Source organism: Tamandua tetradactyla, chromosome 5, assembly GCF_023851605.1.
Source record: "Tamandua tetradactyla isolate mTamTet1 chromosome 5, mTamTet1.pri, whole genome shotgun sequence".
NCBI lineage: Eukaryota > Metazoa > Chordata > Mammalia > Pilosa > Myrmecophagidae > Tamandua > Tamandua tetradactyla.
The window spans coordinates 136539684-136566983 of NC_135331.1; the positions used below are offsets into that span (position 1 = coordinate 136539684).

Here is a 27300-nt window from a genome sequence, read left to right on the forward strand (position 1 = left end):
TTTCCCACTTGAGGATGATGTTAGCTGTGGATTTTTCATATATTCCCTTTATCATATTGAGAAATTCCCTTCTATTCCTATCCTTTGAAGTGTTTTCAACAGGAAAGGATGTTGAATTTTGTCAGTTACCTTTTCTGCATCAATTGAAATGATCAGGTGGTTTTTCTGATTTGATTTGTTGATATGGTGTATTACATTAATTGATTTTCTTATGTTGAATCATCCTTTTATCCTGGGATGAATCCATCCTGGTCATGGTGTATAATTCTTTTGATATGCTGCTGAACTCGATTTGCAAGAATTTTGTTGAGGATTTTTGCATCTATATTCATAAGAGTGATTGGTCTGTAGTGTTCTTTTTTTTATAATATCTTTGTCTGGCTTTGGTATGAGGGTGACATTGGCTTTGTAGAATGAGTTAGGTAGCTTTCTCTTCTCTTCAATGTTTTCTAAGAGTTTGAGCAGGATTGATAGTAATTCTTTCTTTAATGTTTGGTAGAATTCACATGTGAAGCCATCTGGTCCTGGACTTTTCTTTTTGGGGAGCTTTTTAATAACTTATTCAGTTTCTTTACTTGTGATTAGTTTGAGGTCGTCTATTACTTCTCAAGTCAATGTTAATTGTTCTTGCCTTTCTAGGAAGTTGTAAGTTTTCTAGGGATATAAATTTCATCTACATTGTTGAGTTTATTAGCATAAAGTTATTCATAGTATCCTCTCATTACTTCCTTTATTTCTGTAGAGTCAGTGGTTATGGCTCCTCTTCCATTTGTGATTTTATTTATTTGCATCCTCACTCATCTTCTTTTTGTCAACCTCGCTAAGGGTCTATTAATCTTATTGATTTTCTCATAGAACTAATTCTGGTTTTGTTGATTTCCTCAATTGTTTTCATGTTCTCAATTTCATTTATTTCTGCTCTGATCTTCGTTATTTCCTTCCTTTTGCTTTCTTTGAAGTTAGTTTGCTGTTCTTTCTCTAGTTCTTCCAAGTGGACAGTTAATTCCTCAATTTTTGCACTTCTTTTTTGATATAGGCATTTAGGGCACTAAATTTCCCCATTAGCACTACCTTTACTGCATCCCATACATTTTGATATGTTGGGTTTTCATTTTCATTTGCTTCACGATATTTACTGATTTCTTTTCTAATTTCTTCCTTGACCCGCTGGTTGTTTAAGAGTGCATTGTTGAGCCTCCATATATTTTGGAATATGTACTCTGCCTATTATTGACTTCCAACTTCATTCCTTTGTGATCTGAGAAGTGTTTTGTATGATTTCGATCTTTTTAAATTTATTGAGACTTGAGTTTTGACCCAGCATAACATCTATCCTTGAGAATGATCCATGAGCACTTGAGAAAAAGGTATATCCTGCTTTTATGGGGTATAATGTTCTATAAATGTCTGTTAAGTCTAGCTCATTTATTATATTATTCAAATTCTCTGTTTCTTTATTGATCCTCTGTCTACATGTTCTGTCAGGTGATGAAAGTGGGGAATTGAAGTCTCCAGCTATTATGGTAGATGTGTCTATTTCTGTTTTCAGTGTTTTCCTTGTGTATTTTGGAACATTCTGGCTCAGTGCATAAATATTTACTATTGTTATGTCTTCTTGTTTAATTGTTCCTTTTATTAATATATAGTGTCCTTCTTTGTCTCTTTAAACTGTTTTACATTTGAAGTATAATTTGTTGGATATTAGTATAGCTGCTTCTGTTCTTTTCTGATTGTTATTTGCATGAAATATCTTTTCCCAACCTTTCATTTTCAACCTATATTTATCCTTGGGTCTAGATGCATTTCCTGTAGCCAGCATATAGACAGGTCCTGTTTTTTAATCCATTCTGCCAGTCTATGTCTTGTGATTGAGGAGCTTAATCCATTAACATTTAGTGTTATTATTGTACGGGCAGTACTTTGTTCTGCCATTTTGCCTTTTGGATTTTATATGTCATATCTAATTTTCCTTCTTTTTATCTGTACTGATAGTCTTCATTTCTACACTCTTCTCCACACCTCTCTCTCCTGTCTTTTCATATCTGTCTTTAGTGCTCCCTTTAGTATTTCTTGCAGAGCTGGTCTCTTGGTCGTAAATTCTCTCAGTGATTTTTTGCCTGAAAATGTTTTAATTTCTCCCTCATCTTTGAAAGACAGTTTTGCTTGAATTCTTGGTTGGCAGTTTTTCTCTTTTAGTAATTTAAATACATAATCCCATAGTCTTCTCATCTCCATGGTTTCTTCTTAGAAATCTATGCATAGTCTTATTGGGCTTCCCTTGTGTGTGATGGATTGCTTTTCTCTTGCTGCTTTCAAGAGTCTCTCTTTCTCTTTGATCTCTGACATTCTGATTAGTAAGTGTCTTGGAGCATGTCTATTTGGATCTATTCTATTTGGGTTATGCTGCACTTCTTGGATCTGTAATTTTAAGTTTTTCATAAGAATTGCAAAATTTTCAGTGATAATTTCCTCCATTATTTTTTCTCCTCCTTTTCCTTCTCTTCTCCTTCTGGGATACTCGCAACCCATATACTCATTCGCTTCAGGTTGTCATTCAATTCTCTGAGTCCCTGCTCATATTTTTCCATTCTTTTTCCTTTATTTTCTTTCGCATCTTTTCAGATGTCCCATGCTCCAGTTCCCTAATCCTATCTTCTGGCATTGTAGGTTTCCACTTTTTTTTCCATGTCTTCCACTTTGCCTTTTATTCCCATAAGTTCTGTGATTTGTTTTTTCAGACTTTTGTTTTCTTCTTTTGTTCATCTTCTGGCATTGTAGGTTTCCACTTTTTTTTCCATGTCTTCCACTTTGCCTTTTATTCCCATAAGTTCTGTGATTTGTTTTTTCAGACTTTTGTTTTCTTCTTTTGTTCATCCCTTTCTTTCTTTATATCCTCCTTTAATTTACTGATTTGAGTTTTGATTAGGCCTTCCATGACTATTCAAGCATTCTGAACTAATTGTTTCAACTCCTGGTTTTCATTTGAATTGTTCATTTGTTCCTTTGACTGGGCCATATCTTTAATTTTCCTAGTATGATTTGTCATTTTTTGCTGGCATCTAGGCATTTAATTACCTTAATTAGTTTATTGTGGGGATTGTTTTCACTTTTCTTACATAGGATTTTCTTGCTGGATGACTTTGTTATCTGTCTGTTCTTTAAAATTCAGTCCAGTTTATTCTGGACCTCTAGCTTAGGTTTTGTTTAACAGATCAGAATTTTTCAGTTCTTGTTTTCTTGTTTCTTGCCCTGCCTGTATGGTGCCTTTTCTCCCCCCTTAGGAGGGTCTCCTTAGGTATTATAGACTGCAGCCTGATTTTTCCATACCAAACTGCCCTCCTGTCAGGAGGAAAGAGTCACTTGTGTCAGGTTTCCCTGAGGGTGAGACCCAGCAGATTGAAAGGCTTTCCCAAGAAGTCTCTGGGCTCTCCGTTTTTCCTGTCCTGCCCAGTATGTGGTGCTTGTCTGCCTGCAGGTCCCACCAGCATAAGGTGATGCAGTATCTTTAACTTCAGCAGACCCTCCCTGCTGGGAGCATGGTTGAGACAGAGGAGATGTTGCAGTCTGGTTTTAATCTCTTCAGTTTTCCAGACCCTGGGGTCTGAATTCCTTGAGGGAGGGATTCCACCTGAGCTGAGCCTCACCCCTCTCCTGGGGAAGGCACAGGCTCCAGACAAACACTCAAACAAGCTTAATTCTGCCTATGCCTGGGCTATTGGAGCCCAAGAAGCCTTGCAGCTGTATCTAAAGGGCAGTCAAGCCATAGAAACACAGCCACCAAAATGAAAGAGAAAAATCTTTTTCAGAGCAGGACTCCCCCACTCCTTGGGTTTGCCAATCAAGGGTTTAAGTTAGTACGTTGCCCTGTGTATTTCCAGGTCCTGTGTGCTCCCTCCTTTCCTTCAGGGCCTAGACCTTTTCAGATCCAAAAACACCTCTGGTTTTTTCTTTTCTTTTTCTGCCCTCTCTGTGCCGGAGCAAAACCCAGTGTCCTACACTTTTACTGGAGATTCAGCTGAGCTGGGGGCCTATTTTTAGTAGTCAGAATTTGTTAATTTACGGTTGGAGTTTGGTTGCACTCAGCCCCTTCTGCTGATAAGCTCTCTTTACTTTCCCCTCTGGGAAGCAGCCTGCAGGGGAGGGGCGCTGGCTACCTTGGCTTGGGGAACTCACGGTTCTGGGTGGGCTCACAGCCAGTCCAGCTGGTCCAGACTGTTGTATGCTGTGTGTCTGGTCACTTATGTGACCCCAGCAGTTGTTCTGCACTGTTCCTGGCTACTTATAAATTATCTGGAGGACAAAGTAAATCCCACACCTCGCTAAGCCATCATCTTGGCCCCCTCTCTGTTTTTCTTTTCCATTCTGTATCTTTTAATTGGTAAATTTAGTTTAACATTCAAATTTAGTACTGAAAAGGTGTTTCTTGAATCCACCATTTTGTCTTTTTGATTTTATATGTCATGTACATATATTCTTTTCCCTCTTTCTCTTTTTATCCTTTAAATTACCCTTACTATACTCTTCAATTCTATGCCCTCTTCTCAGACCTCCCTTTCCTATTTATTTTTTTTCAACTGGCAGAACTTCCTTTAGTATTTCTTGTAGGCCGGTCTCTTGCTGACAAATTCTTTCAAGATTTGTTTGTCTTTGAAAATTATAATCTCTCCCTCAGTTGTGAAGAACATTTGTCTGGGTACAGAATTCTTGGCTGGAAATCTTTCTCTTTCTGGATCTTAAATATATCATACAATTGCCTTCTTGCCTGTATAGTGCCTGTTGAGTAGTATGAACTCAGTCTTTTGTGGATTCCCTTGTATGTAGTAGATTGTTTTTCTCTTGCCACTTTCAGAATTTTCTGCCTCTCTTCAACATTTGACATGCTGATTAGTATGCATCTTGGGGAAGGCCTATTTGGATTTCTTCTGTTTGAAGTTCGTTGGGCTTTTTTGTCTTGTGTATTTATGTCCTTTATAAGGGTTATGAAGGTTTCCCCCATTATAATTTCAACTATTCTTCGTAGCCCTTTACTCCTCTCTTATCCTTCTGGTTCGCCAGTGATTCTTGTATTTGTGTACTTTGTGTTGTCTATCATTTACCAGAAGTCCAATTCAAATTTTTCCTTTTTTTTTTGCCATTTGCTGTTTTGAGTGTCTGAAATCAGTTATCCTGTCCTCTATATCGCTTATTCTTTCTTCTGTTTTTTCAGGTCTGCTGTTGTGTGGCCTCTAGTCTGTTTTTTGTTTTGTCAACAGTCTTTAACATCTGTGATATCTGCTGTTTTCTATTTATTCTTTCAAATTCTTCTTCCTGCTCCTTTACTATCTTCTTGATCTCCTTTATGTCATTAGCCATCCCACTTAATTTATTAAATAGAGTTATATGAACATCTTTGATTAGTTGTTACAAAGCCTGTCTCTTTTGATGTTTTAATTTGGTCGTTAGGCTGGGCTATATTTGCCTGCATTGTGATATGCTTAGTGATCTTCTGTTTTTTGGTTGATTTCCTTCAGTAGCCTAAAGTCTTGAGTTTGCTGGGTAGATGTTTGGCAGGATGAGGGTGCGGGTGGTGCATAGCACTGGGGTGTTGAGTTGCAGCTCAGGTATAGGCGGAGGTTGAGGATGTCATCGTGGTTCTTGTAAACATGGGTCCCCAGCATCCAGGGAGGATGTCGCTGTCCGGGTGCACAGGTCTAGGGGGCATAACCCTGATTTCCACTGGCTGGGCCCTTTGTGCACATGTTCAGAGTTGTGGCAGTAGGTTGACGTTATGCCTCCGTGGATTAGGAGGCGGATGTGACCCAGCTGCACAGGTCAATGCTTTCTCAGAGCTGGGAAGCGCGACTGTGGGGTCATGCACATGTGCAGGCCTAGAAGTGCCATAAAGTGATATTCCTAGTGCTGAAGGACATGACTGGGGGCCTGCACACGCAGGGGTGCAGGAGTGCCGTAAACTGATGGTCTCAGAACTGAGGAGCCAAGTGCATGTGTGGGTCTAGGAATGTAGTAAACTGATGCGCAGACCTTAGTGGGGGCGGAGTGAGGCTGTTGGACACTATGGGCCGGGGAGTGGGTATAACCTGGGTATGGAGGTATGTGCTGTCAGCCTTTATGCGCTGGCCCCACCTCCAGGGAGCAGGGAGGGGGAGGTAGTGCTCACAAGGGGTGCAGAAAGATGTGTTGGGCTGCACTTGGGGTTGGGTTGTGGGGCAAGTACATGTGCTGTGGGCTGGTGTGACGGGGTTGCTTGGAGCGCAGGGAGTGGGGTCAGGTGATGAGGTTCAGATGTGTGGGGTGTGGGGTGAGTCACAGGTGGTGCAGAAGACTAAGGTCAGTTACACTCTGGAATCACCATCTCAGTTGCCCTGCCATCACCTCTCTAACTTTTCCTTGGAGCAGCACTGAACTCAACCTACCCTATTCGGCCATCTTCCTGGAACTCCCTAGTGCTTTCTTATAGAAAACATTTCAGGACTGATTCAACAATGTTTCTCAGCCCTGGAAGTTAAAGACATTAGAAGCCTTATCTTTTTTATTAAATGAAAGATTATGCAAGAATTCTGCCATTTCAAATCTAAAGTGGAACTGAGTTAAATTGGGGTTTATTTAGCCCTTGTTTCAAATTGATTAATTAGTTAGTCAGGTGCTCTTTGTATTTCCACTTTCTTGCCAGCTCAGAATAAGTCCTTTTACAGCATGCTATCTGTTCACAACATCCACAGAGAGGTCCTCCTCTTTGCAAGTGTCCTGACTTATGTGTATCCTTTCTGTCATGGTTGAGCAAAAACTTTACATTTTCCCTTTACAAAGGAGAGAACTATAATTCCACTGTGTTGGGAAGCCCTTGCAATAGTTCAGGTGAAACAGGATAGTTGTTTAGATGAGTGGAATTAGAAAGAAGTGAACTAGATTGGAGAGATATGGACTCTAGAGTAGGAATATACAATGAGAAATCCTGTTAGAATCAAGCAACAGAGTTCTAATATCTACACTAGTTATGGACTTACTCAAATATGAAAATAGCCCGAGATAAGTAGTGAAGCTCTTAGAAGAGGATATATAAATAGTAAAAATAGGAGGAAATATTCTAAATTACTAGTAATTGGATAACGAAGTATCATTTCAAAGTATTAGTTTTGCTTCTCAAAAGTGTTTTTAAAGCTAAAACTCACTAATGAGCAGTCTCTTGGGAAATCATTTGCACAAATTTTTATCAAATCCAAATGTAATTTATAATGAAGTAGGTAGTTTCTCTCTGCTAGGAAAGCATTAGTCTCCCTGCAGGTGGAATGCTGAAGATGGGCACCAATTCCTGGTGGTCCTGTCAGTTGGCTATTTTCTCAATCTTGTCCAAATCATCCATTCCACTCTTTCTATCTTCTTGTTAAAATGCTCCTGGATTCTGTTTAGAATGTTCATGCTGTGCTTGCTGTTGACCTTGTTTACTGTCAGGCCCCTCTTGCCAATGCAGCCAGTGTACCCAACATAATGTAGGTAGGTCTCATTGTTTGGGTTCCCAACCTTGTTTGTGGAAGGATCAAAGTTGATGATGACAGACACTTGTTCAGTATCAGTACTATAGTCCTATGTGTTGGTGGTTACCAGAACCATCCCTTTGCCCTCTCAGAAGTGCTCAATCATAGCACCTCTCTGCTCCACTTTCATTTCACCACTCAGCAGAGCCACCCGGTGGCCTTTTAAGAGTTCTGCCAGCCAATTAACTGTTTTGCGTATGTGGCAAAATTTCATGGCTTGAGCAATGGGGATGGCCTCAGAGGTTACACAAGGTCTGGAACTTTTTCTATTATTGCAAGAATGTAAAACTACTTGATGATATTCAAGGTCTCTTTCTCATGCTTCAGTTTAATAATGTCTGGGTCCGGGACCATTTTCTGGGCAAATTTCCACACAAAGTCTTCAATGGTAACAGAAAAGCAACATCTGGCAGTTTCTGGACAGCATCCTCTTGTTGTGGATGCTCCGTTCTTGGCCCTGGGTAACTATCATCATGTCGGCCTCATCCAGAACACTTTAATCTTCTTGGCCTTGATGAACTTGAGCTTTTATCACCAGTCCAGGACAGTGCCAAAGGTGCCATTGACAATCTGCTTAGTTATCCTGTGACTTTTTTCCAATTTATTGCCTCCAACAGCATAAGCTGTCTTCAGTTCAGGGTAAAATTTGCTCATCTGCTCTGTCATTTTCCCCATATGTTGGGAAGAGGCACAAACACTGTATCTGTTTTACAGATTCTATTTGGCCAACACAAAGGCAGCTGTTTTACTGGACTGAGACTGGGCAATAAGGTTCTGTGGGAGTTCAGCAATCATTAAAAGCAATGCATTCTCTTTTATCTGTGATAGGTTGTCGAAGTCTTTGGCATAGGTTCCCTGAAGAATCTGTGGTTTCAATAGAAGCTCTTCAAAAGACTTTGACTGAGTAGAGAGGAGAATTTGGATCCTGCTACAGGAGTTCCACTTGGTTTTATCATCAGCAAGATTGCTTTTGATCTGCCACTCTCTTCTCTTTCTCTTCTTCTTCTGTCTTCTCTGCATTAGCATTGCTTTTGACAACAGTACCACTGGCATCTGATTTGATTTTCTCTTCCTTCAGATGCAAGTAGTTTAGGTCACCCACAGGCACAGTAAACACAAATTGCCCAAAGCACAGCCTCAGATGTAACCAGGAGCCCCAGCCGTTGTTATTCAGCATGGTGGCCTGCCCTAGCTAAGACCCTAGTAGACTTTGATTTGATACTAATCTTTTGGCAATAAACACATGGAACTTTAAGTGTGATCATACACTTTGATCTAATATACTCACTTTTGGGAATTTACCTAAGGAAATAATTGAAAAGAGTAAAATTTTTTTGCCCATAAACAAAGATCTTAGACTCTGATTCCTCTTATGCATATGATACTGATGAGTAAAGGAAAGAAATGAAAGCATCTTAGAAGTACAACAGCTTTTTGTAAGCAGTCCTTTATTGATGAGGATCTGTCAGGCCTTTGAAAGTCAGTGTGGAAAAAAGGTTATGGACTTCTGATATATAAACATAGAAAAGCAATGTAAATATATATTCATTCAAGAAATAATCCTTGAGGATCTACTTTGTGTTAATCAGTGAAAATACAATAAAAATAACGAATGATGACTTCTCTTTCAAGGAGTTCAGTTATCTAGTGGCAGACATGAAGATATAATCACAGTGTAGAGTGGTTAAGGCAATAAAACATTAAAAGGTACAATGATAAATATGCCAGAATTAACTATTTGGAAAAGGAAGATTTTGGTAACTTGAAAGATGTAGTTTTCTAGACAGGCAAGACAAAAAGAAGGTCATGTTAGGAATAAACAATAGTAATCCCTATAACTGGTGATGAGAGAAGATGGTTTTATGTTATAAAGCATGTTTTTTTGTATCTGAAGTCTTCTGAATGCTAGTTAGTTCAACACTTTTTTAAGCAGAAAAACACAACACATGAAGAAATAAAGGTCTCTGATAAAGATAATGACATGGGCAAATATAAATACTCATACTATTGTTTTTTTTATTTGTAATTCCTCTTTTATTCCCTATGGGATCTAAAAGGTAAATGCATAAAATGTTATGATAAATCAATGATTTTGGATTCAAAGCTTAGTTATGTAATTTCTGACAAGAGCTACATAAAGGTTGGGGAAAGAAAAGGTATAGGAATATAGTGTATGTATGATCTTGAAGGTAAGTTGGTGTCAGAACAAGTGAGATTGTTATAGACTTAAGATGTCAAATTTAAACCCCATTGTAATTGTTATAGATTTAGGCTGTTAAATTTAAACCCCATTGTAACCACAAAGCAAATGTCTCAGAAAATGCAAACTCATAAAGACACAAAGTAGAATACAGATATAATGGATGGGGGGGGGAACTGCAACATTGTGAATGATTAATCCCACTGAATGGTTGCGTGGGAAGGGTTGAGATGGGAAAAACAATACCTTGTGAGTTTGTATGTTGGATATTAAGTGGGTTTTTTTCTCACTATAAATTTTATATTAGAAGTAAAAAGCCAGTTAGAGGTGAAGACATTGGAAGTTTGTCTATATATTCATGTAATAAGTTATTTCTTTGACTAAAGCATAGAGAACAAGTTCAGTTTTTAAAATATTTTAGCAAATATCTGTGTACTTAAGATTTAGAATTATTTTAAACTTGGAAGCATTTCACTGTACTACATTCAGGATAGTTTCTTGGGCATGTTTTTGAAACTTTTTTAAAAATACATTTTAATTGCTTAGATTTCAGCATCTTCTTCAACAAATGAATGCTTATCAGTTAAAGGAAGAATTTATTCCATATTGAAGCAGATAGGAAGTGGAGGTTCAAGTAAGGTAAGTATTTTAAATACTTAAGAAATGAGCAAAAATACTCCAAACTCTCCTTTCTTTGTCTTTTTATTGCTTTGAAGCTTTTCTTTCTTAACTTTCAGGGATCCATGCTGCCTTTTAAGTAAATGACTTCCTCAACCCCTGCTCCCCACAATTAACACATTCTTTTTAGGCCTACCTCTTAGTCTCATTCCCCTGTCCTCTAGGGTTCTGTGCTTCTAAATTTCTTCTCTAATAACTTTAGTATTAACTTGGTGTAGCAAATGACAGTTTTGTTTTACAAAAAAATCTTAGAAAGATTTTAGAAAAAAATTAGTCAGACTATAATGTAAATAACTAATATCCTTAGTATGGTGTAATAAGGGTTTTGACTACTAGATTTTGTTTTATTTTGCTTTTCATTTCAAAAGCAGAATTTAGTAACATGAGTTTTTGAAATTGGAATAGTTGACTTTCTATATTTATCTGAATTTTAATTTTATATGATTCTAATTCTCTTTGGATGAAGGCATCTGAAAAGGGGTGTCTAACCTTACCATCTTCACTTCTTCTCGTTCTATTCTGTTAAATCCACTCCAGTCTGATTTTTGTCTTTATCACTTACCAAAATGACAGTTGTCAAGAACACCAATGACCTCCTTATTGTTGCCAAACCCAATTATTTGCTTTTTTTTTTGTTACTTAGCAGTATTTGGGATAGTTGATTATTTCTTTCTCGTTGAAACTTTTTTTTTTCAACTTGGTCTTTCTTAGTTTTTCTGCTCTCAAACTGGCCACTCATTTTCAGCCTTTCTCATGTTCCTGATCTCAATGGTGGAATGCTTCAGGTGACCTTTTTACTTCTTTCCCTAAACCCACTCAATCACTTGGTGTTCTCATCCAATCTCATGGTTTGTGTATGTATCTGCTGACAATTCCCAAACTTATATTTCCATCTCAGGCCTCTCCTTTGAATTCTAGTCTTATTTATATAGCTATCCAGCATCTCTTTTTGGGTGTCTCCTAGACATTAAAAACTTAATATGTTCCAAACACAGCTCTGTTCTACCCATGGTCTTTCCCATTTCAGTAAATGATAACATTTGCTCCTCCATTTGCTATTCCAGAATTCTTGGCATCATCATTGAGTCCTCGTACTCTCACACATACATCCAGCCAATCAGCAAAGTATATGTAAAATCTATTTCTTACCTCTCTGACTGTCATCACTTTGGTCCAAGCCCTATCACCATTTTATGTGTATTATTGTAGTAGCCTCCTAACTAGTCTCATTTATTCAATCTTTGTTCCCTAGTCTATTTTAATACAACAGCTGTTTTTTCTCTATTTATCCTCAGGTCGTTACTCAAGCATGCTCTCAATCAGGACTTCCTTGACTCTTTAAAATCGCTGCTCCCACTTCCCAATCCCTGGTGTTCTCCATTCCTCTTTCCTGCTTTATTTATTTATTTTTTTATGTAGTTCAACTTCTAACATGCTGTGAAGTTAGGGGTGTTTGTCTAATTTGCCCGATGATGTTAGCCCTGGTATCTAGAACAGTGCCTTGAACATAAATAGACACTGAGATTTTTGTTGAATGAATGAATGACTCTCTTTAGCCATTCTGGTACTGCAAGTTGTTAAGGTAATATGCAAACAAAGCCTATTTGGCTCATTTTAAGTATTATAATTTTCTAAGGCAGCTAACAATTCAACTTACTTAAGGCTATCTTAAGTAAGTATTAAAATAAGATATGTTTATAACCCCCTTTAGCAAGTGCTCAATAAATAGTACATTATTTTCTTTATACATATCCTTTGTTCCTTCCCTTGCCTCAAATTTCAGGCATAGGAGTATAAAATGGACAACAGAATTGATTTTTCATCAACCTATTTGAATTATCTAATGTAATTGTTTTAGTAGAAATTCTTTAGTTAAGTATTTATTACTTTTTAGTTGTTTGGCTGTATTTTAATAGTAACAAAAAGAGGTATTTAGTTTAGTGCATGTTTTCAAAGAATATAGAATAGTCTTAACAGTGCCATATACTAAACATTTTTTCCTTGGAATATAATAATGATGTAAGTTTACTTAAATCAAGGGCCAAGTAATAAAGCCATGGCTTATCTACATTTTGTTAGTGTAGTTCAATTATTCTTAGTCAATTTAATTATTATGTAGAGTTGAAAAAATCAACATACCTCACAGGAAAGTGGGTAGTATGCTTTATAAAACTAACAATATTCTAGAATTTAGGCAGTGACTAATTTATATTGCATTAAGAGCATTTAAAAACTTCAAGGGGCTAATAGAAATAGTCAAGACACTAGCCTTTCTAGTTCTGCTTGCACTAGCTTTCCATGAAATGAGAAATCATAACTTCTAACAATATTTCTATAAATTGATAGAAATCCAGCTCATAGATTATTTCAAGAGTTTTACCAGAGTAGAAACGTGAACGCAAAAAGTTAATTTAAAAGATTTCATTTGCTCAAAAATTTTGAGATCTTATTATATAAATAGTTCTGATATACTGCAAATCTTAGTTCTGACATTCCTGACAATGTTAGCATATTTTAAAATGTCCTCTTTATTCTGTCCTGATTGTCTTTAATGATGGTAGCTAACATTTACTATACTCCAAACATACTGCAGACCACTCTGTGGCTATCATCACAGTCATCTTCTCTGCCTTGTGCAGTAGGTACTAAACACCATTTTAACATCTGAGAGGTTATGGATCTTGTCCTAAGATAGATTGCTGGGAGGGATGGAGCTGGAACGCAAATGCAGGTATTTCCTTCTAAGTCTTTTCTATATATGTGTTTTATAAGCTGCAATTAGAGTTTTGAATGCTATATGTTATATGAGTATTTTCTATAATTTCTAAAGTTTAGAAATTTTATTTCTTTTAAAGGTGTTCCATTATATGAATATAACACCCCATGCCTTTTAAAACAGAGCATGCAAATATCGCCATCAGATTCAGGGTAATCATAGACATCAGTATTCCATCACAGAACAATAGATGCTGTCAATTCAATGAGATTTGTAGAGCCATTTTCCTTGTTATTTTCTGCTGCCCCTTACACTATTACTATTTTATGTCCCACCACTTTCTAATTTGCTATATGTGCAAATAAACCAGTAATATCTTATTAGAGTTTTTTATTTAAAATTAAAAAGTAACTAAGTTGTTCTGGAGAGGCAGTGGTAGTGAATGAACTTCATATGTATGTACTTTGACTCTTTTCTTATTTATTTCCTATTTATTTGCTGGGTAGTCAAGGTTAAATGACTTCTAAATAAATGATGTGTTAGCTCAGTGTGTCAAACAGGATGAATGAATATAATATTTCATCCTTATACTGCATTTTCTATTTGAGTTCTTGAGTTTTAGAATTACTATCTTGATTATTTGTTTGCCGAAAGTTAGACATATCAGCTGTGTTTAGAAGTTGACTCTCATAGCAAGAGCAACTTGACCTTGACCTCAGAGGTACTGAAACTATACATGTAGGAACATTTTGCTCCTGGCTACTTAACTTTGAAAATTGGACCTAATCAACATTTTACAATAAATATACTGATAGCTTCTAATGATTGCATCTTTTTAAATATTTTCTACCACATGAAGGAAATTCTCAGTGCTGGACGCAGCAGAAAAAAATACCATCTTTGAAATAAATTGTTTTCCTTAGCATTTTTTTTCCAGAACAATTTTATTGACACATCATACAATCTAGTCAAGGTATACAATCAATGGCTCTCAGTATAATCAAAGAACTGTCCTTACATCATCACAATTTTATGACATTTTCATAACTCCAAAAAAAAAGTGCACCTTATACCCTATTATTTTTTTAAACATCTTTTTTTTTTTTTGCATAGGCAGGCACTGGGAATCGAACCCAGGTCTCTAGCATGGCAGATGAGAACTCTGCCTGCTGAGCCACAGTGGCCCACCCTGTACCCTATTATTGAAACTTAGCTTCAGAGAAGTACCTTTGTTACAATTGAGGGAAGACCATTAATATATTACTGTTAACCACAGTTCATAGTTTGCATTAAGAACATTTTTTCCCATATACTACCCTATTAACACCTTGTAGCTATAACCTACATTTGTTCTAATTCATAGAAGAATATTCTTATATTTATACTATTAACCACCTTCATCATCCACAGCAGGGTTCACTATGTTATACAGTCCCTTGATTTATCCTCTAGCTTTCTTTGTAGTGATAAACATGATGCTAAGCTACCCTTTTGAACTACCGTCTTAGAATTCAGTGCTTTCTACACACATGAAAATGTGCTACAGTCATTCTATCCCTTTCCAAACATTTTCAATCAACCTTACTAAAAATTCTGCACAAATTAAACATGAATTCTCCATTCTCTATCCTCATTCTGTCTTCTGGAAACTTATTATGCTATATATAATAATTACACGAGTTTGCTCAATGTTCATATTTGTGAGATCATCCCATGTTTGTCCTATTGTGTCTGGCTTATTTTGCTTAACATAAAGTCTTCCAGGTTCATCCATGTGATTGTATGCATGAAGACTTCATTCCTTACAGCTAAATAATATTCCATTATATGCATATGCCACATTTTGTTTATCCATTGTTTGATGGACACTCGGATTGCTTCCATCTTTTGGTAATTGTGAATAATGCTGCCTTACACAGAAGCTGTACCATTTTACATTCCCACCAACAGTGAATAACTTTCTATTTCTCCACATCCTCCCCAATACTTATAGTTTTCTGTTTTTTTTTTTTTAATAGTGGCCATTGTAGTAAGTGTGAAATAACTGATTGTGATTTTGATTTGCATTTCTCTGATAGCAGTGATGTTGAGCATCTTTTCATGTGCTTTTTAGCTATTTGTCTTTTGTCTTTGGAAAACTGTTTATTCATGCCTTTTACCCAATTTTTACTTGGGTTCTTTATCTTTTTATTGTTGAGTTGTAGGATTTCTTTATATATTTTGTATGTTAAACCCTAATCAGATATATGGTTTTCAAATATTTTCTCCCATTGAGTAAACTGCTTTTTCACTTCCTTGACAAAGTTCTTTGAAGCACAAAGTCTTCTATTTTGAGGAGGTCCCGCTTATCTATTTTATCTTTCATTGCTTGTGCTTCTAGACCTTACTAAGAAACCACCACCTACCACAAGATCTTGAAGATGCTTCCCTACGTTTTCTTCTAGGAGTTTTTGTGGTCCTGGCTCTTCTATTTAGGTCTTTGATCCATTTTGGGTTAATTTTTGTGTAAGGTATGCGATAAGGGTCCTCGTTCGTTCTTTTAGATATGGAAATCCAGGTTTCAGCACGATTTGTTAAAGAAATCCTGTTCTGTCTCGGTTGATTGGATTTGGGACCCTTGTCAAAAGTCAACTGACCATAGAAGTTATTCTTTCTATCTTCCTGTATTCTGGAGCAGGTAGAAGGAAAAATATGATGTGATGGTATGGTAGCCCATGTCAAACTCTGGGATCTGTCCTGTACTTGTTGAAGAGTGCTTTGAAAACTATTGCTTACTTTCTTTCTTTACTCTGTATATTTGCTATATTATACAATAAAAAAAGTTAAAAAAAAAAAAAAAGTCAATTGACCATAGAAATGAGGGTCTAATTCTGAACTCACAATTTGATTTGATTGATTAATATGTCTGTCTTTATGCTAGTACTGTGCTGCATTTTTTGTTGTTGTTTTTGTTTGTTTTCGGCTTAACAGTAGAAATTTATCATCTCACAGTGTTGGAGGCTAGAATTTCAAGATCCAAGTGTCAAATTTCTCTCCAAAGTCTGTAGCATTCTGGCATTGGCCCACCACAATTCTTGGTGTCCCTTGACTTGTTTCTCTGCCTCCTATCACATACTGATCTCTCTCTCCCATGTGACTTTAGACTGCTGCCTGTCAGCATAATACCATGCTGTTTTGACTAGTGTAGTTTTGTAATATTCTTTAAAGTTAGGAAGTGTGAGTCCTCCAACTTCATTCTTGCTCTTCAAGATGTTTTGACTATTTGAGGCCCCTTACCCTTCCAAACAAATTTGATAATTGGCTTTTCCATTTCTGCAAAGTAGGCTATTGGAATATTGATGGTGACTGCATTGCACCTGTAAATCATTTTAGATAGAATTGACATTTTAACAATATTTAGTCTTCCAATCCATGAACATGAAATGTCCATCCATTTATTTAGGTCTTTTTTATTTCTTTTAGCAATGTTTTGTAGTTTTCTGAATATAAGTCCTTTCCATCCTTGGTTAAATTTATTCCAAAATATTTTATTCCTTTAATTGAATTATTGAAAATGTAAATTACTATGTAAGTAGATTTTTTTCTTGACTTCCTCCTCAGATAGCTCATTACTAGTATATGGGAATACTACTGATTTTTGCATGTTAATCTATTCCTGCCACTTTCCTGAACTTGTTTATTAGCTCTAGTAGCTTTGTTCTAGATTTTTCAGGATTTCCTAAACATAGGATCATGTTGTCTGCAAATAGTGAAGGTTTGACTTCGTCCTCTCTGATTTAGATGTGTTTTATTTCTTTTTCTCATCAAATTGCTCTGGTTAGAACTTCTAGCACAATGTTGAATAGCAGTAGTGACAATGGGCATCCTTGTCTTGTTCCCTGTCTTAGAGGGAACGTTTCAGTGTTTCAAAATTGAGTATGATGTTGGCTGTGGATTTTTCATAAATGGCCTTTATCATGTTGAAGAAGCTTTCTTCTATTCCTACCTTTCAAAGTGTTTTTATTAACAAAGGATGCTAGATTTTGTCAAATGCTTTTTCTGCATTGAGTGAGATGGTAATATGTGTTTTCTCCTTCAATTTGTAAATGTGGTGTATTACCATGATGATTTTTTTGTGTTGAATCAGCTTTGTATACTTGGAATAAAACCCACTTGATCATGGTATATACTTCTTTTAATGTGCTGTTGGTTTCAATTTCTAAGTATTTTTGAGAATTTTTGCATCTATATTCATAAGAGAAATTGTTCTCTAACTTTTCCTGTCTTACATTATTTTATCTGGCTTTGGAATTAGAGTGATGTTGGCTTCGTAAGATGGGTTAGGTAGTGTTCCCACCTCTTCAATTCTTTGGCAGAGTTTGAGCAGGGTTTGTATTAATTCTTTTTGTAATGTTTGGTAGAATTCACCTGTGAAGCCGTTTGGTCCTGGGTTTTTCTTTGTGGAAAATTTTTGATGATGATTCAATCTCTTTACTTGTAATTAGTCTGTTGAGTTCTTTTATTTCTTCTAGAGTTAGTGCATTTCTAGGAATTTGTCCATTTCACCAAGGTTATCTGATTTGTTGACATTGGGTTTTTCATTCTGTCCGCTCATGTCTGTAGGGTCAGTAGTAGTGTCCCACTTCTCATTTCTGATTTTAATTCTCTGCATCTACTCTCTTTTTGTCTTTGTCAGTCTAGCTAATTTGTCAATTTTATTAATTGTCTCAACGACCAACTTTGGTTTTATTGATTCTATTGGTTTTTTATTATCCATTTCATTTATTTCCACCCTACTCTTTGTTATTTCCTTCCTTCTACTCGCTTTGGGATTAATTTGTTGTTCGTTCTATATTCCTCCAGGTATTCGGTTGCATCTTTGATTATAGCTCTTTTTTTCCTTTTTAGTGTAGACGTTTAGGGCTATAAATTTCCCTCTGCACTGCCTTCACTGTTTACCCTAAATTTTGATATGTTGTATTCTTGTTTTCATTTGTCTCAAGATACTTAGTCATTTCTCTTGCAATTTCTTCTTTGACCCACTGATCATTTAACAGTGTATTGTGTAACCTCCATATATTTGTGAATTTTCTGGACTTCTGTCTGTTAATGATTTACAGCTTCATTACATTGTGATCAGAGAAAGTGCTTTGTATAATTTCAATCTTAAAATTTATTATAACCTGCTTTGTGACCTGTGCTGGTTTGAAAGGATGTATGTCCTATAGAAAAGCCATGTTTTGATCAAAATCCCATTTCATAAAGGTAGAATAATCCCTATTCAATACTGTTTGTTTGAAACTGTAATCAGACCGTCTCTCTGGGTGATGTGATTTAATCAAGAGTGGTTGTTAAGCTGGATTAGATGATGACATGTCTTCACCCATTTGGGTGTGTCTTGAGAAGTTTCTGGAAGCCTATAAAAGAGGAAACATTTTGAAGAATGAAGGAGATTCAGAGAGAGCAGAGAATGCTGCAGTACCATGAAGCAGAGAGTCCATCAGCCAGCACTTTGGAGATGAAGAAGGAAAACGCCTCCCAGGGAGCTTCATGAAACAGGAAGCCAGGAGAAGTAGCTAGCAGATGACGTCGTGTTTGCCATGTGCCCTTCCAGATGAGAGAGGAACCCTGACCGTGTTCACCATGTCCCTTTCCAGATGAGAGAGAAACTCTGACTGTGTTTGCCATGTGCCCTTCCACTTGAGAGAGAAACCCTGAACTTCATTTGCCTTCCTGAACCAAGGTATCTTTCCCTGGATGCCTTTGATTGGACATTTCTATAGACTTGTTTTGATTGGGACATTTTCTCGGCCTTAGAACTATAGACTAGCAACTCACTGAATTCCCCTTTTTAAAGGCCATTCTGCTTCTGGTATATTGCATTCCAGCAGCAAACAAACTAGAACATGACCCAACATGTGATTTATCCTGAAGAATGATCCATGAGCACTTGAGAGGAATGTATATCCTGCTGTTTTGGGGTGCAGTGTTCTGTACATGTCTGGTAGATCTCGTTCATTTATCATATTATTTAGGTTCTCTGTTTCTTTATTGATCCTATGTCTAGATGTTCTGTCTATTGATGAGAGTGGTGTATTGAAGTCTCCAACTATTATTGTAGAGATATCTATTACTCCCTTTAGTTTTGCCAGTGTTTACCTCTTGTACCTGGGGCACCTTGGTTAGACACATTGATATTAATGACTGTTATTTCTTCTTGATGAATTGTACCATTTATTAATATATAATATCCTTCTTTGTTATAGCATTTTTGTATTTAAAATTTATTTTGTCCTATATTAGTATGCTATCCCATCTCTTTTTTGGCTATTGCTTGTGTAGAGTATCTTTTCCAGCCTTTTACTTTCAGCCTGTTTGCATCTTTGGGTCTCTTCTTACAGCACGTATAGATGGATAATATTTTTTATCCTATCAGTGTTTAATCCGTTAACATTCAGTGTTATTACTGTAAAGGCAATATTTAAACATTTTATCCTTTGGCTTTTACATGTCATATCTTATTTTTGTCTCTCTTTTTATCCTTTTACTTACCCTTACTGACAGCATTCATTTCTATATTGTCCTCCATGCCTCTCTCTTCTTCTTTTCTTTTCACCCTGTAGAAATCCTTTTAGTATGTCTTGTAAGGCAGGTCTCTTGTCAATGAACTCTCTCAGCTTCTGTTTATCTGCTGATATTTTAAACTGTACCACATTTTTGAAAGACAGTTTTACCAGATAAATAATCATTGGCTGGCAATTTTTCTCTTTCAGTACCTTAAATATATCATACCACTGCCTTCTCACTGCCATGGTTTCTGTGGAGAAATTGGAACTTAGTCTTTTTTGGCATCTCTTGTATGTGATGAATCGCTTTTCCCTTGCTGCTTTCAGAATTCTCTCTTTATCTTTGGTATTTGACAGTGTGATGAGTATGTTTCTTGCAGTGAGTCTATTTGGATTTATTCTGTTTGGAGTACATTGCACTTTTTGGATATGCATATTTATGTGTTTCATAAGAGTTGGGAAATTTTCAGTCATTGTTTCCTCAAATAGTCTTTCTGCCCCCTTCCCCTTCTCTTCTCCTTTTGGGACACCCATGATGTATATGTTTATGTGCTTCCTCTTGTCAATATCTCCCTGAGAACCTGCATGAATTTTTCCATTCTTTACTTTGTTTTCTTTTGTCTATTTGTATTCAGATGCTTTGTCATCTAGCTCACTGATCCTTTCTTCTACCTCTTCAAATCTTCTGCTGTATGCCTCTAGTCTTCTTTTAATTTCATCTATTTTGCTTTTCATTCCCATAAGAAATTTTTCTTTACACATTTTTACTTTTCTCTTCTGCTCACGAAGTGTTTTCTTAATATTTTTTATTTCTTTAGCCATCTCCTTGAATTGATTTAGGAGATTTTTCTGAACATCTTTGATTAGTTATTCTAAATTCTGTATCCCTCTTTTTATTTATTCCTTTGGCTGGGCCACATCGTCCTGTATCTTAGTGTGGCTTGTAATTTTTCACTGATATCTGGGCATCTGATTATCTTAATGGATTTATTCTAAAGATTGGTTTCTCTCTCTTGCGTAGAATTTTGTTGTTAATTGGATTTGTATAAGGCTCTTCTTTGACAATTGGTTCATCATTATTTCCCAGCTAAAACAAGGCCAGGTATCCACATAGGGGGCACAGACCAGATCTAAAAGCCCCTGTGGAGAGGATTCTAAAAGATTCCAAAAAGCGTTTGTTTTTTTTTTTGCCTTTCACTTCCCAAGGTTGCACTTTCCTGGCCTGCCCAGCTGAGGGTACCCTCTGCCAAACTTACTTTTTGACGTTTCCCTAAAAGTATGCTTTCCTGACCTGCCCAGCAGATGGTGCTTTTTGATAATCTCTTCCCCTCAGCACTACCAAGGCAAGTTATTTTTGGCCTGGTATCTTCAAAATAATGGTGCAGCAGTACCTAACCAGATAAGGCCAGAGCAGTGGGATTCAAGGACTAAATCTGCTGGCCAATAACTGGATCAGTATTGGGTTGTGTCCTCTTCCATTCTTGGGTAGAGTGCCCATGGCCTTCCTACTCTGCAGCAGCCCACTAAATAGGACCATCCAATACTGCTTGCCTTAAGGGTAGGAGATGGTTACCAGGAACTATGGACAGAATTACTCTTAGTCTCTAACCATGTTCCTCATTCTCTTCATCCTTTATTTCCCTGGATGTTTGGATATTTGCACAGAACTGCCCTTGTCTCTGGAGCTCCAGACAGTTGATTTGGGCAGTTTCTTCCTGTCTGCATGTTGACTTGGGGAGAAGAGTGGGCTCTGCAGCTTCCACCCTGTTTCTCCGTTTTCCTAAAAGTGTCCACTTTCCAAAATGTCTTTCTTAACATTTTAAAATCTTTTTCTTTGGGTTATTTCTTTGATTAAGATGTCTCACAGAGTGTTATGAACGTTTGTGAACTCTAAATTACTTTTCTTATACGTTGATATAGAAACTTTTAATGTTTGCATCTTAAGGTTATCAAATACCCATTGTCATAGTGTTTGAGAAAGGCTTTTACTCTCCTATCCTGATTATTTTTTTTTCCTTCTAGACTCAGAATAGCCTAGAAAGTTATTTTTCATTTCAGTATTTCTTTCAGAATTTTGACAGCCTAAAATCCTAATAAATTTGAAAGTATTATGGTAATATATAGTGAATTCTAAACTTTTTATTTCGTTCTTTTTTTTATTAATTAAAAAAAATTAACAAACAAAACATTTAGAAATCATTCCATTCTACATATACAATCAGTAATTCCCAACATCATCACATAGTTGCATATTCATCATTTCTTAGTACATTTGCATTGATTTAGAAAAAGAAAGAAAAAGACAATGGAAAAAGAAATAAAATGATAATAGAGAAAAAAAAAACTATACGTACCATACCCTTACCCCTCGCTTTCATTTACCACTATTTCAAACTGAATTTATTTTAACATTTGTTCCCCCTGTTATTTATTTTTATTCCATATGTTCTACTCTTCTGTTGATACAGTAGCTAAAAGGAGCATCAGACACAAGGTTTTCACATTCACAGAGTCTCATTGTGAAAGCTATATCATTGTTCAATCATCATCAAGAAACATGGCCACTGGAGCACAGCACTACATTTTCAGGCAGTTCCCTCCAACCTCTCCACTACATCTTGAACAACAAGGTGATATCTACTTAATGCACAAGAATAACCTCCAGGATAACCCCTCGACTCTGTATGGAATCTCTCAGCCACTGACACTTTGCCTCATTTTACTCTTCCCCCTTCCGGTCGAGAAGGTTCTCTCAGTCTCTTGATGTTAATTCTCAGCTCATTCTAGGATTTTTCTCAGTCCTCTGATGCTGAGTCTCAGCTCATTCCAGGATCTTTGTCCCACATTGCCAGGAAGGTCCACACCCCTGGGAGTCATGTCCCACGCAGAGAGGAGGGGGGTGGTGAGACTGCTCATCACATTGGCTGGAGAGAGAGGCCACATCTGAGCAACAAAAGAGGCTCTCTTGGGGGTGACTCCTAGGCCCAAATCCTAAGTAGACTTGACCTATCCTTTGTGGGGTTAAGCTCCACGTGAACAAACCCCAAGACTGGGGACTCAGCCTCCAGCCTCGGTCATCCACACTGCTTGTGAGAATATCAAGAATTCAACTTGGGGAAGTTGAATTTCTCCCCATTCTCACCATTCCCCGAAGGGGGCCTGCAACTACCTTTCCAGTCACTGTCAAATCATTCTGGGATTCATCGGGGGATCACTCTGGACAAACCAACAAAATCTCATGTGCTACCTGTTCTTTTATATAGGTATTTCAGGTGTTGAATGAAAAGAAACAGATACATGCTATTAAGTATGTGAACTTAGAAGAAGCAGATAATCAAACTATTGATAGTTACCGGAATGAAATAGCTTATTTGAATAAACTACAACAACACAGTGATAAGATCATCCGACTTTATGATTAGTAAGAATTTTACAAGATATTTTTTTAAAGAAACATTTATTTTTGCTATAATTCTTCAAATAAATACTTAGTAAATTTTAATATATGCTAATCATTTATTGTTCTACTGCCTCGGCTTGTTTTTAATTACAGTGAAATTACAGACCAGTATATCTACATGGTAATGGAGTGTGGAAATATTGATCTTAATAGTTGGCTTAGAAAGAAAAAATCTGTCAATCCTTGGGAACGCAAGAGTTACTGGAAAAATATGTTGGAAGCAGTTCACACAATTCATCAACATGGTATTTTAAAATCTCTTCATATGTGTAAAGTTGAAATATTCATTAGGTCTTCTTAGAGAAATATGCCCATCATTTTAAGGTATTGCTTATTGACAGCTTTGGACTAGATAGACTAAATAATTGAAAGCTTAATTTAAAATGAAGGAAAAAAACTAGTTCTTAAAACCCTGTAATCCATAGTGTATCCTTCTCAGTATCAAGGTATCCTTCTCACTATTAATGTAGTCCATAATCCTTATTGTCAAGTACCTGGATTATAGCAAATCTGAAACTTTGAGGTTCAAGCATCTGAAAACCGGAGATTTGTGTTTCATTCATTTTCCTATTCATTTTGTATTTTGTGCCCTGTTTGGGAGTTTGGATTATTTTTGTTTCTGTTTTTGTTTTTTTACCTTTTGCTCTATTCTGGGTTTGCTTTTACTCACACTGGGCCTTGATTCTTTTTGAGCTTCTGCCTTTAACTTTTTCTTTTGTTTGTTTGTTTTTTAATTAACTTAGATAACTAATTTATTTCTTCTTCATGTCTGCTTTCCTATGAGTTAGGAAATAATTAACCTGTAATTAAGATCAGGGTTTTAGAGATGAAGGTCTCAGGAGCATTAGACTCTTGCCATCTGGCAGTACAGTTTAAGTGCTTTGTAGAGGATAGTGCATGACTTTGGAGTCAGACTGTCTGGGTTAAACTCATGGCCCTGTCACATGGGCTATGTTAACTTGAGCAGGTTACTTAAACTCTCTTTGCCTTAGTCTCCTTATCTGAAAATGGGAATAATAATAGTATTTACCCCAGCATTTTTATGAGGATTAAATGATTCACTACAAGCAAGGCACTTAGAAGGATGCCTGGCACATAGTAGGTGCTATGTAAGTGTTTATACAGTACAGAAAAAGTAAATATTTAATTGAATTGAATAATTGTAGGCACTAACTGAGCCAGTAGATAATGAGATTTTTTTGTCTTAGGATGCTTTACGTTGTCTAATATTATAATGGGTTTTTTTTTTTTTTGAAGGCATTGTTCACAGTGATCTGAAACCTGCCAACTTTCTGATAGTTGATGGAATGCTAAAGCTGATTGATTTTGGGATTGCAAACCAAATGCAACCAGATACAACAAGTATTGTTAAAGAGTCTCAGGTAATACTTTTAATTAATTGATGAAAGTATTCTCAAACATAGATTTCAATTCTTTTTCACCTATAAACTAATATTTTGCTAATGAGATTTGAAGCCTTTTTTAAAGAAGTACATGCTATATCTATAAAATAAAATTAAAATCATGATTAGTATAATTTACAACAGAAAGTTAAGATCAGATAGAAATATGAAGCAATTTTGAATGATTTTCCCATAGCTGAGGGAGAGAACAAGTAATATCTGGCTTGGAAATTTTGGTTATGATCTAAAATTGACCCGATAATTTGAGTTTGATAACCAGGAGTTTCCTGGTAGCAATTAAAGAGGGAATTGTAGTTACATGTTTTTCATTGTTTGTGAGGTAAGATATTTCTGTTCCTCTAAAGAAGCAAAGCTTTTCTTATCACTTAAATTTGAAATAAATATATTAAGTGTGACTTCATATTGAGAACACCATGATGACTATTGTAGTCAACATTATGTTCATTGGATGTGCAATAGCAAAGTTTATAAAGTTGCTCCCATAAAAACTAAAGCAGTGACACCAATCTATGACTAAAATACAGTAGTGTAAGTATGGGTCAACATAGGAAAACTAGTCAATTAATGCACTACATAAATAATTCAGTGCAGGCATTTTGTATTGTTGGAAATCAGAACCGTATTTAATTTAGCAATGAAATTAGTGCATTGTATGGTTGACATATCCTATTATAGAAACTCTTGCTTGATTTAGATGTCCATCCCATCTCAGTTTGGACATGGATTGAGGGAGTACTTGGAGACAAATCTAGATTGTTTTTTGTTTGTGTGGTGTTTGTGTCATTGATTTATTTAAAAAAAAGTTCTGGCTCTATTCCAGTACAGATTGATCAAGACCCTCAAAGTTTATGGGCACTAATGTAATTTTAGACTGGTCGATTTTTAAGGCAGACATTATTTACCCACTATAATCATAATAAACGATCAGCATTCTGAAAGGAGTTAATTTTCTGACTCTGAATCTATTTGTTTCACTGGAATTGTGAAGAAATTTGGTATATATCTTAATATTGCTGGAAATTATTTGAATTAATCAGGTATATTAATAAAATCTGTAATTATCCGAATTTCTAAGAATATGACATTCAGGTTTTAAAAAATTTAAAGCAGAATAAACATTTTCATTGATTGTTTTCTGTGACTTGACACATAGGTAGGCACGGTTAATTATATGCCACCAGAAGCAATCAAAGACATGTCTTCCTCAAGAGAGAATGGGAAATCAAAATCAAAGGTACGGTAAGCTATTTACATTTCATTCATCTGACATCAATAGAGAATGGACTACTCTCTGAGTAGATTACTAGAAAACTGAAGGTTATTTCTTTAAGTTCTAAAACCTTTTAGAACATTGAAGAAACCTTGTTTTAAGCAAATTGTATGGGATTTAATTTCACCCTTCTTTATTGCCTTGGGGTTGTTTTAATGTTGCACTTTTAATATGGTGGGACTCATGGTGTACTCCTACAAGAAATGTGCCTAGAAAAATTTAAGACTTAAGTAGCTTTAATTTAGATACCTGAAAAATGTCATTGAATTGGTATCCTTTGAAGTCTTTTTGTGTTTCAGTGATTATTACATTTTTATTTTTCTCTACTTATTTGTGAATACTACATTTTCAATTATAACTGGAATATAATATTTCCAGATTAGGGTTTGCATTCAGCTACTTTCCAACTTACCTTATTTGCGCTACCTACCCTCAATTAGCTGTCTTAGTCTCATTAGTGCCTCTTATCAGGGGCCCATTTTGCCCTCCATGATGCCTCCAGCTCTCATGCTAACGCTTCTTTCTCTGCAGCAGTATAGCCAAGTGGATACAAGCCCCACTGTTGTGCCAGTGGCCCACATTAAACTCATAGCTCTACTTCTTCATTAACAACTGTCTTTGAGCAGTTCTTCATCTGCTAATTGGGCTTATCAACAGTACCTTTTTTTTAAAGAAATTGATTAAGAGAGAGAGAATCTAAAGCATTTAGGATATTTCCCAGCTCAGAATAATTGCTCCCCATAAATGTGCTTGTATTTACTAAATTATATTTTCATTCCTGTAGAATTGTGATTTTTTTTAAGTAACTTTCCAAATAACTGGCATAAAATTATTCCCAATATTCTGACTTAATATTCTTTGTTTATCTATTTAACTTTCATCTTTATGCCGATACTTGGGTTTATCCTCTCCTTTTTCTTTTTTTTGATTAGACTTGCCAAAGGTTTGTTGATCTTAAAGCACCACGTGTTGGTTTCATTTATCACTTCTATTTTAATTTGCTTTCTTATTAATTTTTGCCTGTATATTTGCAAATTTCTCTGCTTTCTATTTTAGTTTCTTTTTTCATAGCTTTTAATTTAATTAGTTCATTTAATTTAAAAATTTTTGCTTATTAAAATACTAAACTGAATTTTACTCTTGAGTTTTCTTTAGCTGCTACCTACAAGTTTTACTGTTTCTCTTTTCATTAATTTCTAAAATTTGTAAGTTCAATTTTAATTTTATTTTTTTACTTTTAAGTAAGGTTTATTTTGAGTTGCAATCTTAAGAATTCAGATTTTTTCTATTATCAGCTCTGTGATTTAATATGTAATGGTAAATCTCTATTCAATTGAACCACCAGTGGCCTTAGTAATTCTGAGTAAAAGATGAAATGTAAGATTACCTTACATTTGTACCCAACATGTAAATTAATCCCTGCTAATGAAGCAGGCAGAAACCCTCCCGGGTTAGCTCTGTTCCCAAAATTAATC

The 27300-nt window shown here is 36.0% G+C and overlaps 1 protein-coding gene and 1 pseudogene across 10 annotated transcripts in view; one reads left to right on the top strand and one right to left on the bottom strand.

Annotated features, from left to right (window-relative positions):
- Nucleotides 1-27300, top strand: part of LOC143684891 (dual specificity protein kinase TTK) — a 99302-nt gene that overhangs the window by 43679 nt on the left and 28323 nt on the right. For all 10 annotated transcript variants that reach the window (XR_013176240.1, XR_013176239.1, XR_013176238.1 and 7 more), the window contains 5 exons: nucleotides 10279-10371; nucleotides 22935-23092; nucleotides 23225-23376; nucleotides 24389-24513; nucleotides 25709-25789. Coding sequence is in view for 7 of the 10 variants with exons in the window: in XM_077162306.1 (XP_077018421.1) it covers nucleotides 10279-10371; nucleotides 22935-23092; nucleotides 23225-23376; nucleotides 24389-24513; nucleotides 25709-25789 (609 nt within the window). In the remaining 3 variants the exon portion in view is untranslated. The remainder of the gene's footprint in view (nucleotides 1-10278; nucleotides 10372-22934; nucleotides 23093-23224; nucleotides 23377-24388; nucleotides 24514-25708; nucleotides 25790-27300) is intronic.
- Nucleotides 7322-8544, bottom strand: LOC143684892 (ATP-dependent RNA helicase DDX19A pseudogene; annotated as a pseudogene).